This window comes from Crocodylus siamensis, chromosome 2, assembly GCF_052110815.1.
Source record: "Crocodylus siamensis isolate JL-2025a chromosome 2, ASM5211081v1, whole genome shotgun sequence".
Taxonomy (NCBI): Eukaryota; Metazoa; Chordata; order Crocodylia; family Crocodylidae; genus Crocodylus; species Crocodylus siamensis.
The window spans coordinates 252751276-252772220 of NC_143396.1; the positions used below are offsets into that span (position 1 = coordinate 252751276).

Here is a 20945-nt window from a genome sequence, read left to right on the forward strand (position 1 = left end):
GAGGAAAGGAGCTCACTGAGACAATGCTCATGAAAGAATTCCCTGGAGCTTTCCCAAACCCCAGCCTGCTTCACAAGCCCTACAATGTTGCACTGTATCTCTGGTCTGAAGCTCAGGAGCAAGTAAAGGCAGACTGGCTGAATGTCTGAGTAAAGATAAAAGGGAAAAAGAAGAGGGACAGTAGTATAGAAATTGCCTGCTGTATCAGTGGCCTACTATATACTCCCCTGTAAGCAGGAAGAGGAAGTGAATGAGGTATTTTCTGAGCAGCTACTAGACACATGCAAAGGACAGGAGTTGGTGGTAACAATGGACTTTAATGCCCTTCAATCAAGTTCTTGAAATGTGTTGGAAACAACATTTTGTTTCAGAAGGTGGAAGATATTAGAGGAGCCTGTATTTTAGACTTAATTCTGAGCAATAGAGAGGACGTGGCTGAACAGGTGAATGTGAAAATGGTGAAATGAGAGAGTTCACTGTTATAAAGAAAGAGCAACAGAAGATGGACATTGGACTTCAACAAGTAGAGGGAACTGATAGGCAAGGCCTCTTGGGAAGATAACTGGCAGGGTAAAGAAATGATAATTTGAGGCTGGTAATTTAACCAGGTCCAAAAAGGGACTGGACAAATTCACAGAAGATAAGTCCATCAGTAGGCTTAAACAGGACAATGAAGGATGCACCTCAAAATTGGGACTTTTAAGGTCTCTGAATGCTATAAGTTTTAAGGGGGCAGGATCATTCTGGATATACCCTGCTAAAATTCCCTTCCTCTTAGCATCTTCCCTCTCTCACTGTGAGAAACAGGATACTGGGCTACATGGTCCTGTAATCTGACCCAGCATGGCAGTTCCTATGCTTTTATGAGTGAGTGCATGAGAGCCGCAAGTCACTGAAAGTGACTATATTAAGAATGCAATGGCTAACTATCCTGTTGTGAAGGAAAGCCAGAAAGCCTAATAAGAAGCAAATATAGCTACACCAGGAGCTCCTTATGGGCCTGAAAACTCAAAAATATTAATACAAAGAGTGGAAACATGGACTTGTCCAAAATGGTAATAGAGGAAATGCACAATCATCCAGAGATAAAAATTCATGGCTAAGACATAAAATGAGTTATAATTAGCAAATTATACAGGAAAAGCAACATGAAAAGTTTCCACAAGTACATTAGAAATGAGAGGCAGACTAAGTACTATTAGTAAATGGAGAAAGAGAACAAATAGCAGATGACACAGAGAAGGTGGAGATAGTTTCATAGTTAGGGTCGGAAGGGGCCTGAGACGATCATCAAGTCCGACCCCCTTCCATGGCAGGAAAGAGTACTGGGGTCAAACGACCCCAGCAAGGTGATTGTCTAGCCTCCTCTTAAACACCCCCAGAGTAGGAGCCAGCACCACTTCGCTTGAAAGTTGGTTCCAGATCCTAGCCGCCCTGACCGTGATCCTAGTGCCTCCTGATGTCTAATCTGAATTTACCCTCTGCCATCTTGTGACCATTATTTCTAGTTACTCCTGGTAGTGCTCCGCGGAACAGGGACTTCCCCAATGCCTGCTGGTCCCCTCTGACTAGTTGTAACAGGCCACTAGATCCTCCCTCAGCCTTCTCTTGTGGAGGCTGAACAGGTTCAGGTCCCATAGCCTCTCCTCATAAGGCCTGCCCTGCTGCCCCCTGATCATGTGAGTGGCCCTCCTCTGGACCCTCTCCATGTTGTCCACATCCCTCTTGAAGTGCGGCACCCAGAACTGGACACAGTACTCCAGCTTCGGCCTGACCAGTGCCGCATAGAGGGGGAGGATCACCTCCTTAGACCTGCTTGAGATGCATCTGTGGATGCATGACAAGGTGCAGTTGGCCTTCCTGACTGCATCCCCACACTGCAGGCCCATGTTCATCTTGGAGTCAACTCCAAGAGCCTTTTCTGCCTCTGCACTGACGAGAAGGGAGTTCCCCAACCTGTAATTATGGTGTTGGTTCTTCCTCCCCAGGTGCAGCACTTTGCACTTGTCAGTGTTGAATCCCATCCTATTCTCCTCTGCCCGCCCCTGTAACCTGTCTAGGTCCAATTGCAGCCTATTCCTCCCTTCTAGTGTGCCCACATCCCCCCACATCCTAGTGTCATCAGCAAATTTGAACAGGGGGCTTTTTACCCCCTCATCCAAGTCACTGATGAAGTTGTTGAACAGTGCGGGCCCAAGGACCGAGCCCTGCTGAACCCCACTGCCCACATCCCTCCAGGTCGAAAATGACCCATCCACTACTGCTCTCTGGGCGCGACCCTCCAGCCAGCTGGCGACCCATTTGACTGTAGATATCGACACCACAGTCCCTCAGTTTCTTAATGAGAACGGGGTGAGAGACAGTGTCAAAGGCCTTCCAAAAGTCCAGAAAGACTATGTCCACTGCTACCCCTGCATCTAAGGAGTTGGTGACCTGGTCGTAGAAGACCACCAGGTTGGTCTGACAGGACCTGCCTCTAATGAACCCGTGTTGGTTGCCCCTAAGCATAATCTCCCCTGCTGGCCCCTCGTAGACATGTGCTAGAATAATTCTCTCAAAAAGCTTACCCAGGATCGAGGTAAGACTAACTGGCCTATAGTTCCCCGGGTCCTCCTCCTTCCCCTTTTTGAAGATGGGAACCACATTGGCCCTCTTCCAGTCCTCTGGCACCATGAGTGCTCGTAAAGCTGTGCCAGGGGTCCTGCAATGACCTCAGCTAATTCCCTCAGCACTCTGGGGTGGAGATCATTCAGACCAGCTGATTTAAATACATCCAGTCCCTCCAGAAGTTCCCTGACTAGATCCTCCCTGACCCATGGCCTAGGTGCGCCTCCCCTGGGGCCCAAGGGGGGCTTTGTGGGGGGGCTAATCTGGTCCCTGCTCAGGAAAATGGAGGCAAAGAAGTCATTAAATAGGTTAGCTTTGTTGTCTGGTGTGAAGACCAAATTTCCTAGTGTGTCCTGCAGGGGCCCCACGTTACCCAGTACCTTCTTTTTTGCCCCCTATGTATTTAAAAAAGGACTTCTTGTTGTCCTTGATCCGGGAAGCTAGTCCCAGTCCCATCTCTACCTTAGCCTTCCTGACTGACCCCCAGCATCCCTGAGAAACTGCAGTATAGTCATCCCTGGTGATGGCCCCTCCCTCCCATTGGGTGTAGGCCTCCCTTTTACCTAGAAGACATTCCCAGATACTTTTGGTGAGCCATGGGGGCTTTTATGCCCTCCTGCTCCCTTTGATCCGCGTTGGGATTATCTCCCTTTGGGCTTGGAGGATCGTCTCCTTAAGGGATGATCACTCTTCTTGGACACCTGACTCCCCTCCCATCCGGGACCTCAGTGCTTCCCCAACTATTCTCCTTAGCTCATTGAAGTCCACCCTCCTGAAATCTAGGGCTGCTGCCTTGCTGCAGGCCTTTGCCACGTTGCGCTGGATGATGAATTCCAGCAGGTGATGATTACTGTCACCCAGGTGGTCGAGCACCCGCAGCCCCCTCACCAGGTTGTCACCCGTGGCCAGCACTAGGTTCAACAAGGCGTCTCCCCTAGTGGGGCTGTGCACCTCCTGGGTTAGATGGAGGTCCTGTATTTTGGCTAGGAACCTATGTGAGCGGTCAGACCTGGCTGACTGCTCTTCCCAGCAGATGTCTGGAAAGTTCAGGTCACCCATGATGACCACGACCTTTGACCTAACCACCTCCATGAGCTGACTTAAGAATTCCTGGTCTAGCTCTTCCCCTTGGTTGGGAGGTCTGTAGTAGACCCCCACTGTTAAGTCTCTTTCCCCTCGACTGCCTTGTATTCTAACCCAGAGCACTTCAGTGTGCCCCTCCTCTGACCCTGTGCTACTTGATGAGGATGTGTATTCCTCCTTAATATATACAGTCAATGACTTTTTTGCTCCAGTTTTTTAAAAAACAGATTAATTGTGACCAGATATTTCCTAATATTAATTTAAATAAGTGTATAGTAGCAAAGGCCAGAAGAAGGAAAGAATGTGTTAAAAAGTTTTTAGAGGAGTTAGGGTTATTCAAGTTGGCAAAGCTTGATGAAATTCACTCTAGAGCATTTGAAAAATTTTCCAAAGCAATTCTGGAGAAATATGGACAGGGGAAGTCAGGTGATCTGGGGGATGACAGACCTCAGTTACCTGAGTAAATGAAATGCTCAGAAAGATGTCCCGATCAATTATTACATGATCATTTGTAAGCACCTAGAGGACAAAGGGATACAAAACAGCCAACATGGATTTGTTCTAAATGTGTGTCAAACTAATATAGTTTCCTTCTTTGACAGGCCAACTGGCCTGGTGGATAAGGAGGAAGTAGTAGCAATATAGCTTAATAAGGGTTTTGATGCTGTCTTACTCATAAGCAAACTAAGGAAATGTGGTTTAGATGAAATCACCACAAGGATCGCAATCAGTTGAAATACTTCGCTAAAAGAGTAGATTTCAATAATTCTCTGTCAAACAAAGGTCATTTCAAGTGGTGCCCCTGTTCTATGCAACATTAATGATTTGCAGTAACAGGGTACTTATAAAATTTGCAGATGACACCAAGTTGACAGGGATTGCAAGCCTCTGAAGGGTAGGATCACAATTCAAAATGATCTTGTTAAATTAGAGAACTGGTCCAGAATCTACAAGATGGAATACAATGAAGTCAAGTGCAAAGTCTTATACATAGAAGAAATTGAAGACATGCATACACGATAAGGAATAGCTGGCTACAGAGTAATATTGTCAAAAAGAATCTGGTGGATATAGTGGTTCACAAATGGAAAAACTGACATGTGACACTTACAAAAATGGCAGAACCAATTCTGGGACATGTCAACAGGAATGCGGTGAGACCTAGACGGGAATGATTCTGCTCTGCTCAAGATTGGTGCTGGTACTCTACACTCTAAGAGCACTTCACACTCTAAGAGTGATGTAGGCAAACTGGAAAGAATCCAGAAGGGAGTAACAAAAGTGATAACAGCTTTAGAAAATATGATATATAAGGAAAGGTTAAAGGAAATGGGTTTATTTAATCTAGAAAAAAGACGACTATGAACAAGGCAAGACAATTGTCTTCCAATATGTAAAAGCTTGTTATAAAAATGATAGTTATCCATGTCCACTGGGGATAGAACAAGAAGTAATTGTCTTAATTTGCAGCAAAGGAGATTCACATTAGATATCAAGGAAAATGTTCTTAACTTTAAGGTTGCAAAGTACTGGAAAAGCTGCCTATGCTTCCTATGATGGAATCTTCATCACTGGGAACAGGTTAGAGAACACCTGTCAGGCATGATCTATGTATGCTTGATCCTGCCTCAGTACAAGAAGAGGTATTAGACATTAGAGTACAGCTTCTCAACCTTTTTAGAGTCAAGGAACCCCTTGGCAAATTCTAGCTCTTTGCTTTCACTCATTTTTTACTATGGAAATACAATAGAGCAATTCTCTTGTTGCAAGGAACTAAGACCACAGCAGGTCAGAATGGTTTTGACACTCTGGATTCCTACTTGAAATATCTAGGTTTATCTTGTGAATCGTGTGTTTAGTGTTTGTATACCTAACAGTGTTCATATTGTGCAGCACCCTTAAAATAACCTCACAGCACCCTAGGGTGCTGCAGCACCTTGGTTGAGAATTGCTGGATTAAAGGATTTCTTGAGGTCTCTCTTCCATTTGATGTTCTCTGACAACTGCCATTCCACAGTAACTCCCCTAGAGGGTAGCAGTACTTAACGAATGGCACAGCCTTGTTAAACCCAATCGTGCTAAGCACCCTGCACCTCCTGCTGAAGTGGATGGGCATTGCAGGAGCTCCACACTGCTCAAAATCAGTACCACAGCAACTAAGAAAGGCCAGCAGCATGGCACCAGCAATCCTTCCTATAGTCTAGTCCCTCTTGCCTTCTGAGGCTGCTTACCCACACAAGCCATGCGGGTCATGTCCAACTGGAAGCCGTCAAAGCAGTCACAGGTGTAGCCCTCACGCACACGCACGCAGCGCCCATTGTCACAGCCATTCAGGATCCCACACTCCTCTGCCTGGAGCCCCTCAAAGCTGTTATAATACTCTGGAAATACAGAGAGGAAGTCAGCCTGAGGGGTACACACTCTGGAAAGGGGCTGTCTGCCAAAAAGGGCAATGCCAGAGCAGATCAAGAGGGGGGAGGGTAATGTGCCATGGGGCCACGGGCAGTAGATGAGAAGGACACTGATCTGGAGAAGGTGGATGGAGTGCTACTCAGACTGGCATTAAGAGAGTGGTACAGTCTGACTCAAGAACACTTTGGGTGAGGAAGAAGCTGCCAGGAACTCCCTCCAGACACAGGCTATATTGTAGGACATCTCCCTGTCTTTGCCAGTACTCACCTGTTTGCCCAGGCAGGTAGCGGGGTGGGGGCTGTTCTGGATGGAGCTGAGGTACATGGTCCTGAAAATCGCTGCTTGGCTCTCTTTGGGGGAGGCCAGTGTCAGGAGCTCTGTACTCAGGACCAATGTAATTGTAAAAGGACCCTAAGTCCGGGCTAGAAAGTCCAAAATGAGGGTCCTCTATGCCTGGTCCATACTCGTAGCCGGGTCTTTCTCGGAGTCCTGCCTCACTCTCAGTTTCTTGCCTGTCCCCATGACACAGAAAAGCAAAGTCCTCTGGAAGTGAAGAGGGAGGGAAAGGGCAAGTTGGTCACCATGGCACAAAAGGAGAGGGAATGACTGGGGATGCACTGAGACTGGAAAGTGGGTGCCTGAGCACAGGAGAGGGTGGGGCTGGGCAGAGAAGGCAGGACAGGACCTGGCAGTATTCAATAGCAAAAGGCTCTCTAAAAAACAAATGACTTTCTTATGCCCAGCTCTCTTCATTTCTTGTCCCAGGGGCTTTGGAATTATGATGGGATTTGCAAGGTATGCAGAACCCAGGCTCAGACCAATGACTGGCTACCTGCCACAAGAGCTCCCTGGACTGGGGCTGGGCCAGGTCCCAGGAGCTAACAGGACTTGCCCTCACCAATTCACAGAGGGAACTCCAGTGCACCTAATGCTACAGGGAGTCAAAGGGTGACCGAGCAAGGGCATTCTCCTTTCAGAGCCTGTACTGGCCCTGATGTCTCAGTGCAGTGACAGATGTCTCCATGCCACTTGTTCAGACATGATAAAACAAAGATTTCATCCCCCATCTTCACCAACGCAGTTCAGCTCTGACCCCAGGGGAGCCCCAGGGGGAGGGAAGTCAATCCTGATGGCCCACCTACTCCTTGGCAGCCAGTGAGATGGCCACTTGTTGACAGCTGTTGGACTGGTATTTATGACATGGACAGCTATCCACTAGGAACAGCTAGGCAACTCCTAGTCATGTGTGCTAACCACAGCTGGGTTTGACTAGCTGGTGTTAGGAAGTCAGAGGCCCTATTACCCTCTAAGCCAGCCTGTCCCCTCCACTGGCTGTGCATTCTCACCTGAGGCCCTGTCAGGGCACAGTGCACAGTCCTGGCTCCAGGCCTCACCATAGCCACAGCAGCACTCAGTGTAGGTGGTGTGTCGCCCTTCCAGTGGCTCATTGCACATGTAGCCAGAGACCCTCTGCCAGCAGATATCCAAGTGGACTCCAAATTCGTCCAGCTCTCCTGTTAATTACATGAACAAAGGGTGCCACAGGCCCTCTAGGTGGGCACCACACTTTGAGTTCTTATAGCTTGTAGGAAGACACTGTGGCCCAAATCCTGGGTTCCAGCCTGCACCTAGTACTTGTTCCTGGTCCACTGCACCCAAAGTCCCACCCAAAGTACTATCCTCCCACCACATGCTTCATATACAGTGACCCCTGTGCCCTGCATTGAACTCTGCAGGCAACATCTCCTTGGAGTCTGGCACTGAGCATAGTCCCCAAGCATCTTTGCATGCACAGGCAGGCTCCCTATGAGCTCCTGTTGGCCTTTGCACTTCATATGCAATGCTCTTCTCTCCAAGGGGCAAGCTGTAGGGCCATAGGTGGAGGTAGCAATGTCCACTTCCTCCATACACCTCCACAGTGGCACACTGCACCAGGCCTGCCTGATATTTATACTCACCTGCCACACTGGACAGGTTGACACAGCGGTTGCCAGTTATATCCAGTACGAGGGGGTGGCTGCAGAAGCAGTGGTAGGAGCCGTCCGTGTTCAGACATTCACCATTCACACAAGATATCTCATTCTCACATTCATCCTGATCTGCAGCCACAAAGTCAGAGCAACCGTTAAACCAGAAGTGAAAGCTCCTTCCCACAGTGCAGGGGTCCCAGGGGAAGGCTCTCTTGCTCTCATTCAAAGAACCCAGGGATCATCTCAGACCCTCCTTCCTCACAATGAAGGCAAGAGATGATAACTCCTTGTAACAGTGTAGGCCCTGCCAACTTCACATGACAAGGGCACTCACCCTGTCACTTCCCACCCAGCAAGGGCACTAGTGTCACATAAGGAAGGAGTGGAAGAGCACAGGCCCAGGCAGGGGGGTGGGAGTGTGCCTGGTTGGGAAGAGCTGTCTCACCAACACATTCGAGGTGTCCAGGGTCATAGAGGTAGCCCAAGCTGCAGAAGCACTTGTAATCAGGCACTGTGTTCATACAGCGCCCATTCCGGCAGATCTCAGGGCCAAACATCTCACATTCATCTGCATCTGCAGAGGGAGACACAGAGAGATGCTGCCTCAGTACTCTCCAAAATTGCATGCCCAGGAGTCACAGCAGGGTGAAATCCAGTGCCTTCCATCCTGCAGGGCAGGCAGAAGCTATGGCAGTGAAAAGCCAGTTCAGCATGTCCAGAGGGGGAGTCAGCTGTGGACACAGTAGCCCACCATGGACAGCATGGGCACAGGGTTCACTGTGAGCACTGTGCATGCAATTCTTTGCTTTGCACACACCAGTTAAATATGTAGTCACGTTTCTACTTGGTTTGGGAATCCAGGTTGTAGATCAAAAGAATGCGAGGCTGAGCTAACACCACATTCTAAACCCTGCTGCAAGTGTGGCATCCAGCTCTGCTACTGGAAGGCAGGAGGGCTGAATCCTTGCAGACCACAGTATAGTTACTGAAACACATGGAGCCCAAAGGGCTGAACAGAGACTGCTGAAACTTCTCATGTGTCAGTTCAGAGGGAGTCAGAGTTAGCAGCAACCCAAAGAATGGGCTCCCAATGGAAGCGGCAGTTCAGTCTTGATGCTAATAGAGATTCATGTTCTTTCTGCCACCACCAGCTCTGTGAGATAGTTGGCCCCACAAGTTACTTCTCAGTGCAATACCCCATGATTCTAGTCAGCCCCTGATGGAGAGAAGAGAGGAAAAGGATCTGGTACCTGTGTAACTCACGTGTCCAAATGGCAGAGTTCTTCCTTCAGGGATATAGCCCTTCCCAGCAGGGCAGATCTCTCGGTACTCCACTGGCCAGCACGATGGGAAAAAGGCAAAACACCCAAGAAGAGAGGGAGGAAAAACAAACAGGTAGCTCATTATTCTGACCAGTTGGGATGCAGCAAATACAATGCTTGCCCTGGCTCAGGGAAGGGGAAGGGAGTGCTGGGGCCAGAACCCTACCTGTGCCTGGTATGGGGCAGGGGAGGGTCTCACAGTTGTCACCCCAGGCTGCCCCCAGGGTGCAGCAGCACTCCTCCTTGGTGGTGTTCTTGGCCAGGACACTGTCACACAGTTGAACATCACTGATGTGGTAGTAACACTCCTTACGTTCCAGGCTGCTGCTGAGTGTTGCCATGGGCATCTCTGGGTCCCCTGGGGGCAGAGAAGATGTGTGAAGCTCTGGAGCCCTCAGCAACATCACCCTACTCCCAGAACATACTCAAATGAGATCTCATCCAGACCACACCATGGCAGGTACTATCCTGGCAGCACCCTGCTCCCTCCCTCCAGCCAGATCTCACTCATGCCAACTCAGGTGGCACTGCTGTGCCAGTGTTCTACCCCTGCCCCAGCAAGATCTCACCTGTGTCTGCCCGTGGCCGGCAGTACCCTGCCTCCGTGTCATACTCCTCATGGTCGCTAGGACACAGGCACAGAAAGGACCCCTCCACATTTTCACAGAGTGCAGTCCCACACACAGCTACCATCAGCTCACACTCATTCACATCTGCAACACAGGACCCAGATGATATAAGGGTTTATCCATCAGAGCTGTGGCTGCCTCTATGCCCCAAGTGTCACTGCTGCTCTTTGTCCCTATGGGGCTGCCTTTCCCTGACAGGAGGGAGCCCACAGATGGTCTGCAGTCCTGAACATCAAGAGAACTCCCTGGCAATGAGGCAGGATTACCCTATGGAATGGCTGGGAGCTCCATTTGAGCCAAGTCTGGCCACAGAGCAAGAGAACTCAGTCTGTGCTGGCCCCCAGGACACAATTGGCACTGCCCTCCAACAGGTCCACACAGCAACAGAAACAAACCCACCCACCATCACCTGTTCCCTATCCCAGTGCAAGGTGCTTCTCTTACCCATTTTCCACCCCCAAGTAAGTGTCTCTGATCTGCTCCTGCATCCACCTGCATGGCAAAAGATCCCACACCCTAGATAGAGGTGCATCTGGAAGCCACTTGCCCCCTTATCAAAGGCCTGTTCACCTGTACATGTGCTTCACGGCCAGAGAGCTCAAGGGACTAGCCCTACAAGGGAGCAAAAGGGCACTGGGGGTGGAGGCTGAACTTTCTCTCAGCCACCCCACCGTGAAGGAGGTGTGGAGATCCTGCTCCATGCAGTTCAGAGGGAGCTTGGACCTAGACGCCCCAGGAGGTAGCATGAAGGCATAAGCCAGAGGCACCTGGGAATTCTTACCAACACAGAGGAGCCCTGAGGGTGAATTCTCATAGCCCTGGTCACAGAGGCAACGGAAGGAGCCATCTGAGTTCTCGCAGAAGCCGTGGTTCCCACACAGTGTCTCGTTGGCACACTCATCTATGTCTGCAACAGCCAGGAGGGCAGAGATCAGCACAGAGCCTGCCTCACCCCCCGGGATGCTCCTAAACCCCTCAGGAGCAGGCAACACCAAGAGCACAGGAGCCCACAGACAGGCAGAATGACTATGCACTCTGATCCCAACTGCTACACATCTTCTCCCTCACAGTTCCACACACTGAGCTATGCAGCACCATGCTCAGGGATGCTCAGAGCCTACACTCAGGGGAAATATGGCCCAGTAGCACCCACACCCTTGGCATGGTAGCTTCTTGGGCTTAGACAGGGGACTTGCTGGACCCCTCACCAGCCTCTAGCTACAGTGCACCCCTCTAGGATGCCCTAAGGCTGGGAAGTATCAGGGGTGGGGCCTTGCAGATCCCAGCAAGGGGCAGAGGGAAGGGCCTTCAAATTCCTCCCCTGCTGCTTCAGGGTCCAGTTCCTCCACCCTTGCTGTGGGTAAGGGAGCTGCATGATTGCAGCTCAGCCCTCCCAAGAGCTGGTTTTGGTGGGCACTAAGCCAGGGTGCTAATGCAGGCCACCCCCACTTCCCTGCACAATCTTATGAGCTTTTGGGCCGTTTTCTAAGTGCATGACTAAGCCCTGGCAGTTTTCCCTTTCAAAGCTGCCCTGCGTCAGGAGCTCTAAATTCAGCCCCTGGGGCTCAGCAGGGGGAGCTGCATGCATCCAGCACAGAGCAGAGCCATCAAGACTTTACAGCCAAGCATAGCCCCTACCACCCAGCCACCCCCAGGAGAGGGAGGCACAGCCAGGCACCCCAGCAGGCAGCTGCCTCTTGGGGGGTTCCAGCATTGCAACATGATCCTAGGCCTGGAGTATGCCATAACCTCCCTAGAACTCTCCTGGAGAGGAAAAGCAGCACAATACAGCGTCTGTTATGAAACGCCAGGACGAGAAACGTCTAGACATGAGCAGATAGTGCAGCCAGGAAAACAAGCACTCGGCATTATCTACCCTTGCGCTGGCCAAGTGCTTCCTCCTCCTCCCCATCACCAACAGCAGACCTGGCTGTTGGGTCCGCCCTGCTTTTGGTGGGGGCAGCTCTCTGCAGCCCAGTGAGCCTGAAGCAGCCCCTCCAGCCTTGTACGCACCAATGCAGTCGCCCTCCGGGGTCCGGTGGAAGCCAGGCTGGCAGCCCACAATGCAGCGGTATGAGCCCAGAGTGTTCTGGCACCTCCACGTGCCACACACAGACTCCCCATACTCATCACACTCATTCACATCTGACTCCCAGGGATGATGAGTCCAGAAAAAGGAGGAAAAAAGGGAAAGGATGGTCAGGATGGGACCCCACAAACCCAGGGGAAAACACTGGGGCAACCAAGTTCAACCCACCCTGGGCCTTTGGACAAATAACCCCTCCCCGCACAAGGCCACTGGAGGCCTGGGGCTTCCTCTGCCATCATGATACAGGGGTGGTAGGCTGAATGAGATCCTTCAAGGGCAAAGTGGAGTGGCAGAAACAACATAGCTTGGAACAGCAGTGAAGGGGTATGCGGGTCCTCCCAAGGCATCTCTGCACTGGGAAAGAGTCCCCACTTGTATCCCAGTGATCCATGTGGGAGCCTCACATCCACCAGAGTTCAGCTCTTTTTACCTATGCAGTCATCAGTTTCTTGTGAGTGCTTGAAGCCACTTTCACACAAACATCTGTAAGAGCCTTCTGTGTTCAGGCACTGGCCTTGCAGGCACCTGGACTTGTCTGCACATTCATCCACATCTGGCAGGGAAGAATCAAGAGTCAGCATGGAGCCTACATGGCTGGTGTGCACTGATCTCTGTGCCACTGGCCAGGCCATGGTCAGGGGAAGAGAGTGAATGAGGAGAGCTGGGGATAGGCAGAGTCAGGGTCCAAAGCCCTTCCCATCATACTGCCTTGTCCCTAGACCCACACCTTGGCAGTTGACTCCCCCAGCTTCATTGGAGAAGCCAGGATCACAGATACAGAAGTAAGATCCGTGGCTGTTCAGGCACTGGCCATAGGGGCTGCAGATCCCGCTACTCAGGCACTCATTCATGTCTGCAAAGGGAACAGAGCATCATGCAACCAGGTGAGTATGGCAAACAAGGAAGCCCCCCAACCAATCCATTCAGGGCAGGCCTTGGGAAGGCTTATAGCCCTGGCCAGCCGCTTCACTATGGGTACAGGGAAGCCCCTCCAAATTTCTCCCATGTCTACAGTGACCTTTTGTTTGGCTAATGCTCTGAGGCAGCACCCAGAATGCTGGGATCCCTCCCACCTGGGCAGCAGCGAGACTACCCAGTTCTTGCTATGAAGGGTCCTAAAGGGGAGTGAAATGGGCAGGCCTTGATGAGGCTCATACCTTCACAAATGGTGCCATTGATAAGCTCAAATCCAGGCTGGCAGAGGCAAGTGTAGGAGCCCAAAGTGTTCAGACACTCTCCTCCCAAGCAGCTGGTTGTGGGGTCTTCACACTCATTAATGTCTGGCCAGGCAGAGAGACATAGTACTAAGAGTCAGGGCCAAGGTCAGCTGCTCACCCAGGCAGGTAACAATCACCTGCTGTTCAGAGACTTTCCTTGTAGCAAAGCTGCACAGCATGCTGGGGGCTGCACCCACCATAAAGTGCAGAGGGAAGAGGCAGATTACTGTGCCTTGAAGAAGAAACTACCCCAGCATCTTCCACCCAGCACTCCCTCAGAACTCTGGTGCTCAACCTCAGATCTGACTGAATCCAAAGCCAACCAAATCCACAGCCCAGGCTCCTGGATCTATGCCCAGTGCAATTCAGTGCTGAGCACCTCAGTCCTTCAGCCTGGAAGGAGAGCAGAGAAGCATGAGGAGAAGCAGCCATGGGTATGCTGCCAGCAAAACTCCTGCTCCTGAGCAGGGTGCACAAGAGAGTGTGTTGGTGAAGTTCCTCAACATCCATTTCCACTTCCTAAGCTGCCTCACCCTTCCACTTCCTTGGAAGGTACCTGAATCCTCTCTCAATTGCAGACTCCACTGGCTCCCCATTACCAGCCCACCACTGACCTTTCTTGGCCCTTCCTCAGTGGTCATCAATGCTCTAAGGGTTTTGCCAATAATGAAAGACCAAAGGCCCCAAACCTGTCCTGTCCTAAGTGAAGGGTGACAGGCTAATAGGCTGCAGTGATCTGCAGAATGTTAACTCCAGGGAGTGAAAATTTTGAAGGGTGACTGGAGAGAGAGGGTAACTGGGAAAAGGGAGGAAAATAAGAGAGGAAACAGGCTTGGATTTCTGAGTGTAACCCTGCCCACTCCTGAGACACAGCTGTAGGTCAAGGATTCACCAGGCCTGTCACACAGGGCCTTCTCATTCATTTGCCTCTTTGGAAACTGTGATTTGCCTCAAGTGCTGCCAAGAAAGGGCTAAGGGAAGAAGTCATCTCTCAGCCTTCATCACTCCCACCCTTCCTTAATTCAGCCCAGCAGATGAGTGAAACCCTGGGCTCCCTAAGGGAAATTCTGTTTCCGCTGCTCTTGCAGGCTGCCTGGTATGGCACTGTTTGGAAGAGCATGAATCAGAGGGAAGGACTGACTCCCCTGCCAGAACCAGCGCACAGGCTGCAGAGGCCACAAATGTCATTCCCCACCTTGGCAGCTCCATCCATCTCCCATTCACAGAACTGAGAGATGGCAATGGTGAAACTAAAAGCACTTCAGGGCAAGGCAGGGGCCTGGTCTTTCTATCTGCAGTGTCATCTGCACTGGACCTATAACAGGCACCATTTGTTTATGCCTCAAGGTATGATTATTCTATACCACATTCAATTTCCAAATGTCCCAGGCACTAGGGATCCTACTGCTTCCCTTGAGAGGTGATCCATGGCCTATGTTATTTATGACAGAACTCCCATGAAACCATTATCTTTCTTCAAATACAACCAGAACATGCCAGAGGAGACAAGCCCATGGGGCTGGTGAGAGAGGGACAGGATATTCTGTCAGTGGACCATCTCCTCCTGAACAGCACCATACATCTGATAACATTTCCTTGGTGGTCCCTCCCCAGCTGGCCCAGCAGTGAGCAAGGGGAAGCAGCACAATGGGAAAGACCCATGTGTGAGGCAGTCATGTCATGTGACTAGCCCAGAGCTGAAACAGAGTGTGCAGCCTTTCTATCGCAACAGGAGGATGGACAAATTACTTCATTTTTTACTGAGTGCCTCAGATCCACAGATCCAGACATTAACCCACAGGAAAAAAGAGAGGTCGTCAGTCACTTTCTTCCTCCCAACAAACAACCAGCAAACACAGCAAACCTCCTGCCACTAAGATTTGCCCCAGAAACCTGATAAAGGAGAGCCTCTAGGTGAGAGTTTCATTTATCACCAATAAACATAAGATTCTTATGGGCTCTACTATAGAGTCACCTAAGAAGCTACAGCTTTAGAGAGTGAGACTTTCATTCCCTGCTCATCTCCAAGGCATCTTTATCACACACTTTTGACCACAACAGCACTCTGCCTGCTGATCCATCACTGGCTGGGCTCCAACTTCTAAAGTTCTGAACAGCTTCAAATCAGCACCAAAAAGCAAGACCTGCCACCAAAATGTGTCTTCCTCTGCCTAGAATCCCTCTCTCCCTGTACCACAACCCCCCCTCCAAATTCTCTGCTGCAGACCCAGTACAGGTACTGTCTCAGGGACAGGTTTAAGACCCACTATTAACCATCAGAGTCTAGGAAGCAACATTTATATCAGTGCAAAGGACGAACAGAGGGCAGATGTAGTGGATGTAGTGTAGCACATGCTTGTGTTCATGGCAGGCCGCAGTCTCAGGTGTCAGGAGATACAGAACTACTATTTGAGATAATGTGTATGGGGCTTGTTCATTCATTCTCAGAGGCTGATACAACTGGGGGCTGGGTAAAAGGATACAACAAGCAGCCTAACAAGTTAAACCTTCAGTCACCCACTCCTAAGGCAACATTACTGCAGATATGTGGCGCTTCCTGGTGCCTCTGGCAGTAAAAGGTTGGTGGGCAGGGAGTTCTCTGACACTTTTAATGTAGCTAATATAAACTCCTGTGAGAACAGGTCTCTCCCATGTCACTTGCCCATAACACAGCAAAAGCCTTTGAGCTATGCTTTTCTTTTTAAGCATACCCAAGCTACCACAGAGGCTTGGAATGGAACAACTAACAATGATAAGTTTAACAATTACCAGGGTAGGCTCAAGTTCTTTTGTACAAGGTCTGCTCTTAGATTCCTCTAGGGTTTGATGGATCTCCTTGTTCAGGGAATTTTGCCTGAGGCTGAGCCTGTATTTTCTCTTCCCCATTCCTTATAATTATTACTATTGGCCTTGAATCCGCAAATGCTTAAGCAGATGCTTAACTTTAGGCATGTGAGTAACCCCAAACTTAGCAAAATATTGTAGGAGAGAAGCAGTCCTATTGACTTCAAGGGGACTAACATAACCTATTTTTAACTTCTATAAAGCTGAAGTGCTTTGTACTTTGAATGGGGGGCCTTTTTGCTTCATTGTCCTTTGGCCTACCTTCTCTTTTGCACTGGGTGTCATGGGGTTCGGTTAATATTTTTGCTTATTGCACTTTTAGCTAGTTACTTCGTAACCCTCAAACTCTCAGCTGTGTTTGCACATTGAGATCACTCTGAACAGGTCTCCCTGACTCCATAGTTACAGCTTAGCCAAACTAGACTTATTTTGCACATTTTACTTGTCTCCTGTTGGTCAGTCTCTGCAGCCCCTGATTAGTTTGATTGCTTTTCTCCAATTTGTTTCCAAAAGGTGCCTACAACAGCTTTCACGAGATCTGCAAAGCAGAGCAGGACTAGTCCATCTTTCCCAAATGGTACCTCAGGGCCTCTAGTCCCAGCCTGGCCTTATTTGATTCCACACTGAGTCAGAAATTCCTGGTTCACTGCCACCTGTGTCTACCATTCTTGACTCCAAAGTTTCTCCAGCCCATTGAGATCTGGGTTGGGATAATTCTCTACAGACATATGAGCTGTGTTCTAAGATTAATCTCACTCTGCTGTTCCCTGCCAGAAATTCTAATGTCTTTGGACCTATTCTTGTGACTCAGCTCCCAGTGTGGCTTGCAGCTTCTCCCATGTTAATATCATCTGAAAATCCCATGATCTACCAGCCCTTCTCAGATAAGATCATTCCTTTCAGCACCTTCAAGTCACTCCTCACAGCACTAAACTTCGTATACTGCTGATGGACAGGGCTAAACTAACCTAATGTGTGGTCAGAGATGGTGATGTAACTCATTCCTGAGGAGACAACACAGAGTACAGGAGAGTGCAAGCTGGGACATGACTGCCAGAGGCTAAACCTTACTGCACATTCACTCCTGCCTGACCTGCAGACATTGCTTGTGGGAGTGGAGAAGGCAGAGTGCAGTGGGGGCTATTTACCTTCACAGGCGCGTCTGTGGGAGGAGAGAGTGTAGCCAGAATCACAGGCTTGGCAGGTGAAGGAGCCATTTGTGTTGGTGCAGATTCCCAAGGGACAAGCAGTAGGTGAGGTGCACTCATCAATATCTGGGGAGAGAACATGCTGGAGCTCCATCTGGGGTGAAGGAGATGATGTCCCCACTCTGCTCCCCCACTGGAGCCCAACCCTGCCTGGAGGGGCTGATTCTATCCTCCAGGTCCACACCGCAACTCACAAGAGCTTCAGACCCCTATAGAAGTCCCTGCCCAATCCCTGCCAATCTGGTCCTGGGGTCACTTTTCCCTGAAGCTCTCTCTAGCTCCCCACTGATCTGCACAGCCCACAAGCTGAAAAATTGAACCAGGATTCCTAGGCAGACCCTTTCCCCCATGGAGGGTCTCAGTGGGGTTTGTCACAGGAAGCTGGACTGGAGCTGCTTCAGAAATATAGGCGCTGACTCCAGCACAGGTCACTGCTGAGAGATGAAGACACAAAGCCACAGACCCAACCTCAGTGAGGCTGGTTACAGCCACAATCTGGCCATGAGTTCCACACAGGGTGAAGGGTTCTAGCCCTGGGCCCCACCAATTGCCTGCAAGTGTGGTCCCTTTCCCCACCAGAGGAATCCACTCATCAGGCCCTGGAAGATACCTTCACATGTGTTGCCATTTCTGGACATGGCATAGCCAGCATCACAGGCCATGCAGGAGAAGGAGCCCTCAGTGTTGATGCAGGGTCCCGAGAGGCAGGTGCTACAGGTTGCACATTCATTGATATCTACATAAACCCACAACCCAGAGTGAGAGCTGGACAGGGAGAGGAGAAGGAATTGAGTCTGTGAGCTTGGGAGGAAAAAGGGTTTGCTCTCACAGTTCCACCTGCATTGAGGGGCACAGATCAATAATGAGGAATAATGAGAATCTCAAAACCTAGCTATGAGGACTGAGGAGGTGTTACTGGCAGCAGGACGATATACTCAGGAACATCTCAAGGTAAATGACATTGTACTTCATGGAAGGAATACTGCAGACTCCAGTAGGAGTCAGATCAGGCCCAGGGATTTCCATGACAGGCTTGAATACCTTGGCAGTTCTTCTCATCAGCTGTCACCTCATAGCCATGGTAACAAGAGCACCTGAAGGAACCATCAAGGTTGATGCACAGTCCATGAGCACAGGTCTTCTTGGAGAGGCACTCATCATCATCTGGATGACAAAGCAGAGAGGAATGGGTCAAACCATGAGCTGCAGTGCTCAGAAATCCCTTGGGACAGAATCCCAGGGCTACTCTGTGCAACCCAGGAAAGGGCTCAGTGGACAGACTCTTGCCTCACTACGGAAAGACTCATGGCACCTACCTATACTCTTATTACAGGCCCCAGGGTAGTGGCACATTAGAACCACAGAAGGGCATACGGCTCTCAGTGCAAGAGGGAGCTTCCAGGAGCTGAACTGGGCCCCTGCTGAAAGCAGCTCTTGGCTTCTTACCAATGCATCTCCCATTCACTGCCTGGTATCCGTCTGCACAGCTGAGACACTCATAGGAGCCTAGTGTGTTGACACACTTCCCAGCGGGGCAGGTTCTGGGGTCAGCACATTCATCAACATCTGCAAGGAAACATGCTTTTGTCAGTTCCTGGAACAGAGGTGTACACAGAGGCAAAGTACAGGCCCAGTGAAAGTGTCCTCTGCAGCTGGACCCAAGAGTTCACCTCCAGAAGAAATGACCGTGATGCCTAAGGAAGGACTCATCAGTGTGATGAGCTTCCTGGGGTTTTCATGAGCCCCATTATAATTTGTTTGTCTTGTGTCCCACCCTTGGTGGGATGCTTAGCAGAGCGACTATGATGCACTGGAAAAAGCCATGCACACATTATGGGATCCATGTACTTGCCAATCCGGGGTCCAAAATAGGTTTGACCCAGCATGGCATTCTTGTGTTCTTCTCCAGAATCAAAAGGCATTCACTTTCTAGCTCAAGACAAGTCCCCTTGTGACTGAACTGGACATTCATTGAGGGCCAAGCCTCAAAGGGAACATATGGGGAGAATGAGTTCCCTTCTCCCATACCAGGGTGGGGCATCCCACAGGCAGAGGGGACAGGTGGAGGCAGGGGAACTGCCTGGCTGATTCAACAGGGTGAGAATTTGCAAGGCCTTTCCCTTTGCCTAGAACTGCTGGTGATGGGAGGTGGTTGGTACAAGTGCAGAAGCTCCTCCCATGGGGGAAGGGAGGTTAGCACACTCACCTTCACACTGCCCTCTGTGGCTCAGGACATAGCCCTCATCACACTCACTGCAGTGGGAGCTGGGAATGTTGATGCATTGCCCCCACAAGCATACGCTGTGCTGCTCACACTCATCCTGAGCTGTCAATGTGCAGCATTGTGTCCATTCAGTGAACTGGGCTGGGCCAGAGCTGCTAGAGCTGAGCTGGTGGGTGTACTCTTGGCTCTGCCTGTCTGACAGAGTTCGGGCCTCCCTACTCCACTCCCAAACCCTCCGTATGCATACTCTCCTCCTCTTATTCACATCCCTGCTCAGAGTCAATTTCTGCCATGATATGCCACCCACAAGAAATAGCACTGCCAGGATTGGTGCATGGCCAGAGTCCCCCAAGCCCAGGTCATGCACATCCTTGCCCTGCCTTGGTTAAGCCCCCATCCCTGCTGCTGTTCTTCATCTCTACATGTTATGTCAGGTTGCAGATAGTTGAGACAGGGGCTTCCTATTTAATCAGCAAAGGGTCCTGCTAATCACAAACACAGAAAAGTAGTAGGAATTCTCCACAAGAACAGGAGAGGACATTTTGTTGAGGTCCTGTGCCCCTTACATTGTTATCAGGAGAAGGGCAACTGGAGAATGGCCTCCCACCCTGGCACACAGGGTGAGGAATGCAGCAGATGAGTTAAAGTAGGTTCAACATCCCTGTCCCATGGGACCAGATTAGTCTCCAGGTTCCTTGGAGGAAAAGGCTTGGCTACATGTGGCTTTCTACTCTGGATACATTCCCTCAGCTTGTGTAGCTCCCTGCCCTGTGGAGAACTGAAGAAGGTAGCAAGGAGAATGCAGTGCCCATTCCTCTCAGAGGGAAGGATCCTTTCAGGGCAGGTGGAAGGAGGAGCATGTTGGCATGTATTATATGAAGACAGGACTCATTACCCAGGAAACATGAAACTGAGGGAGGTTACATGAAGCTTTTAGGCAAAGTCTCCCCTTCCCTCCCTCTAGCTGGGGTATGGACAGTAGGTAGTGCCAGGTGACACATAACATACCCTGACAAGTCTGTCTGTCCTGAGAGGCAAGTGAAGTGTAGCCTGAGAAGCAGAGGCAGGAGTAGGAGCCCACGCTGTTGATGCACTGACCCTTCCCTGCACAGGGATCTCTCAAACACTCATCATCATCTGGGTACAGAGGAAAGGGCAGTGTCACTAGTAGTTCCCCTACTCCTACAGCTATCCCTGGGGCCATCTCCCTTTCAGTCCTCATGATGTGAGCAGGTGCCCTGGGGTTCCCTTCTTCTCAGCCCACTCAGAATTTCTGCTAGCTGACACCTGCCAGGGCACCACATGGACTAGGAAGACCCTTTGGTCTGCTACACAACTCT

General features: G+C 50.3%; 1 protein-coding gene across 8 annotated transcripts in view; it reads right to left on the reverse strand.

Annotated features, from left to right (window-relative positions):
• The window catches only part of LTBP2 (latent transforming growth factor beta binding protein 2), a 175048-nt gene that overhangs the window by 2357 nt on the left and 151746 nt on the right, over window positions 1-20945 (reverse strand). For 4 of the 8 annotated variants that reach the window (XM_090033683.1, XM_090033677.1, XM_090033684.1 and 1 more), the window contains 17 exons: window positions 20614-20742; window positions 18828-18947; window positions 18423-18545; window positions 17322-17447; window positions 13270-13392; window positions 12840-12965; window positions 12543-12665; window positions 12037-12168; window positions 10805-10930; window positions 9964-10107; window positions 9561-9752; window positions 9323-9406; window positions 8518-8646; window positions 8061-8201; window positions 7449-7616; window positions 6370-6645; window positions 5922-6071 (listed from right to left, as the gene is read on the reverse strand). In XM_090033683.1, the coding sequence (XP_089889809.1) occupies window positions 5922-6071; window positions 6370-6645; window positions 7449-7616; window positions 8061-8201; window positions 8518-8646; window positions 9323-9406; window positions 9561-9752; window positions 9964-10107; window positions 10805-10930; window positions 12037-12168; window positions 12543-12665; window positions 12840-12965; window positions 13270-13392; window positions 17322-17447; window positions 18423-18545; window positions 18828-18947; window positions 20614-20742 (2412 nt within the window). The remainder of the gene's footprint in view (window positions 1-5921; window positions 6072-6369; window positions 6646-7448; window positions 7617-8060; window positions 8202-8517; window positions 8647-9322; window positions 9407-9560; window positions 9753-9963; window positions 10108-10804; window positions 10931-12036; window positions 12169-12542; window positions 12666-12839; window positions 12966-13269; window positions 13393-17321; window positions 17448-18422; window positions 18546-18827; window positions 18948-20613; window positions 20743-20945) is intronic. The other 4 variants (XM_090033682.1, XM_090033679.1, XM_090033681.1 and 1 more) reach the window with 4 other exon arrangements.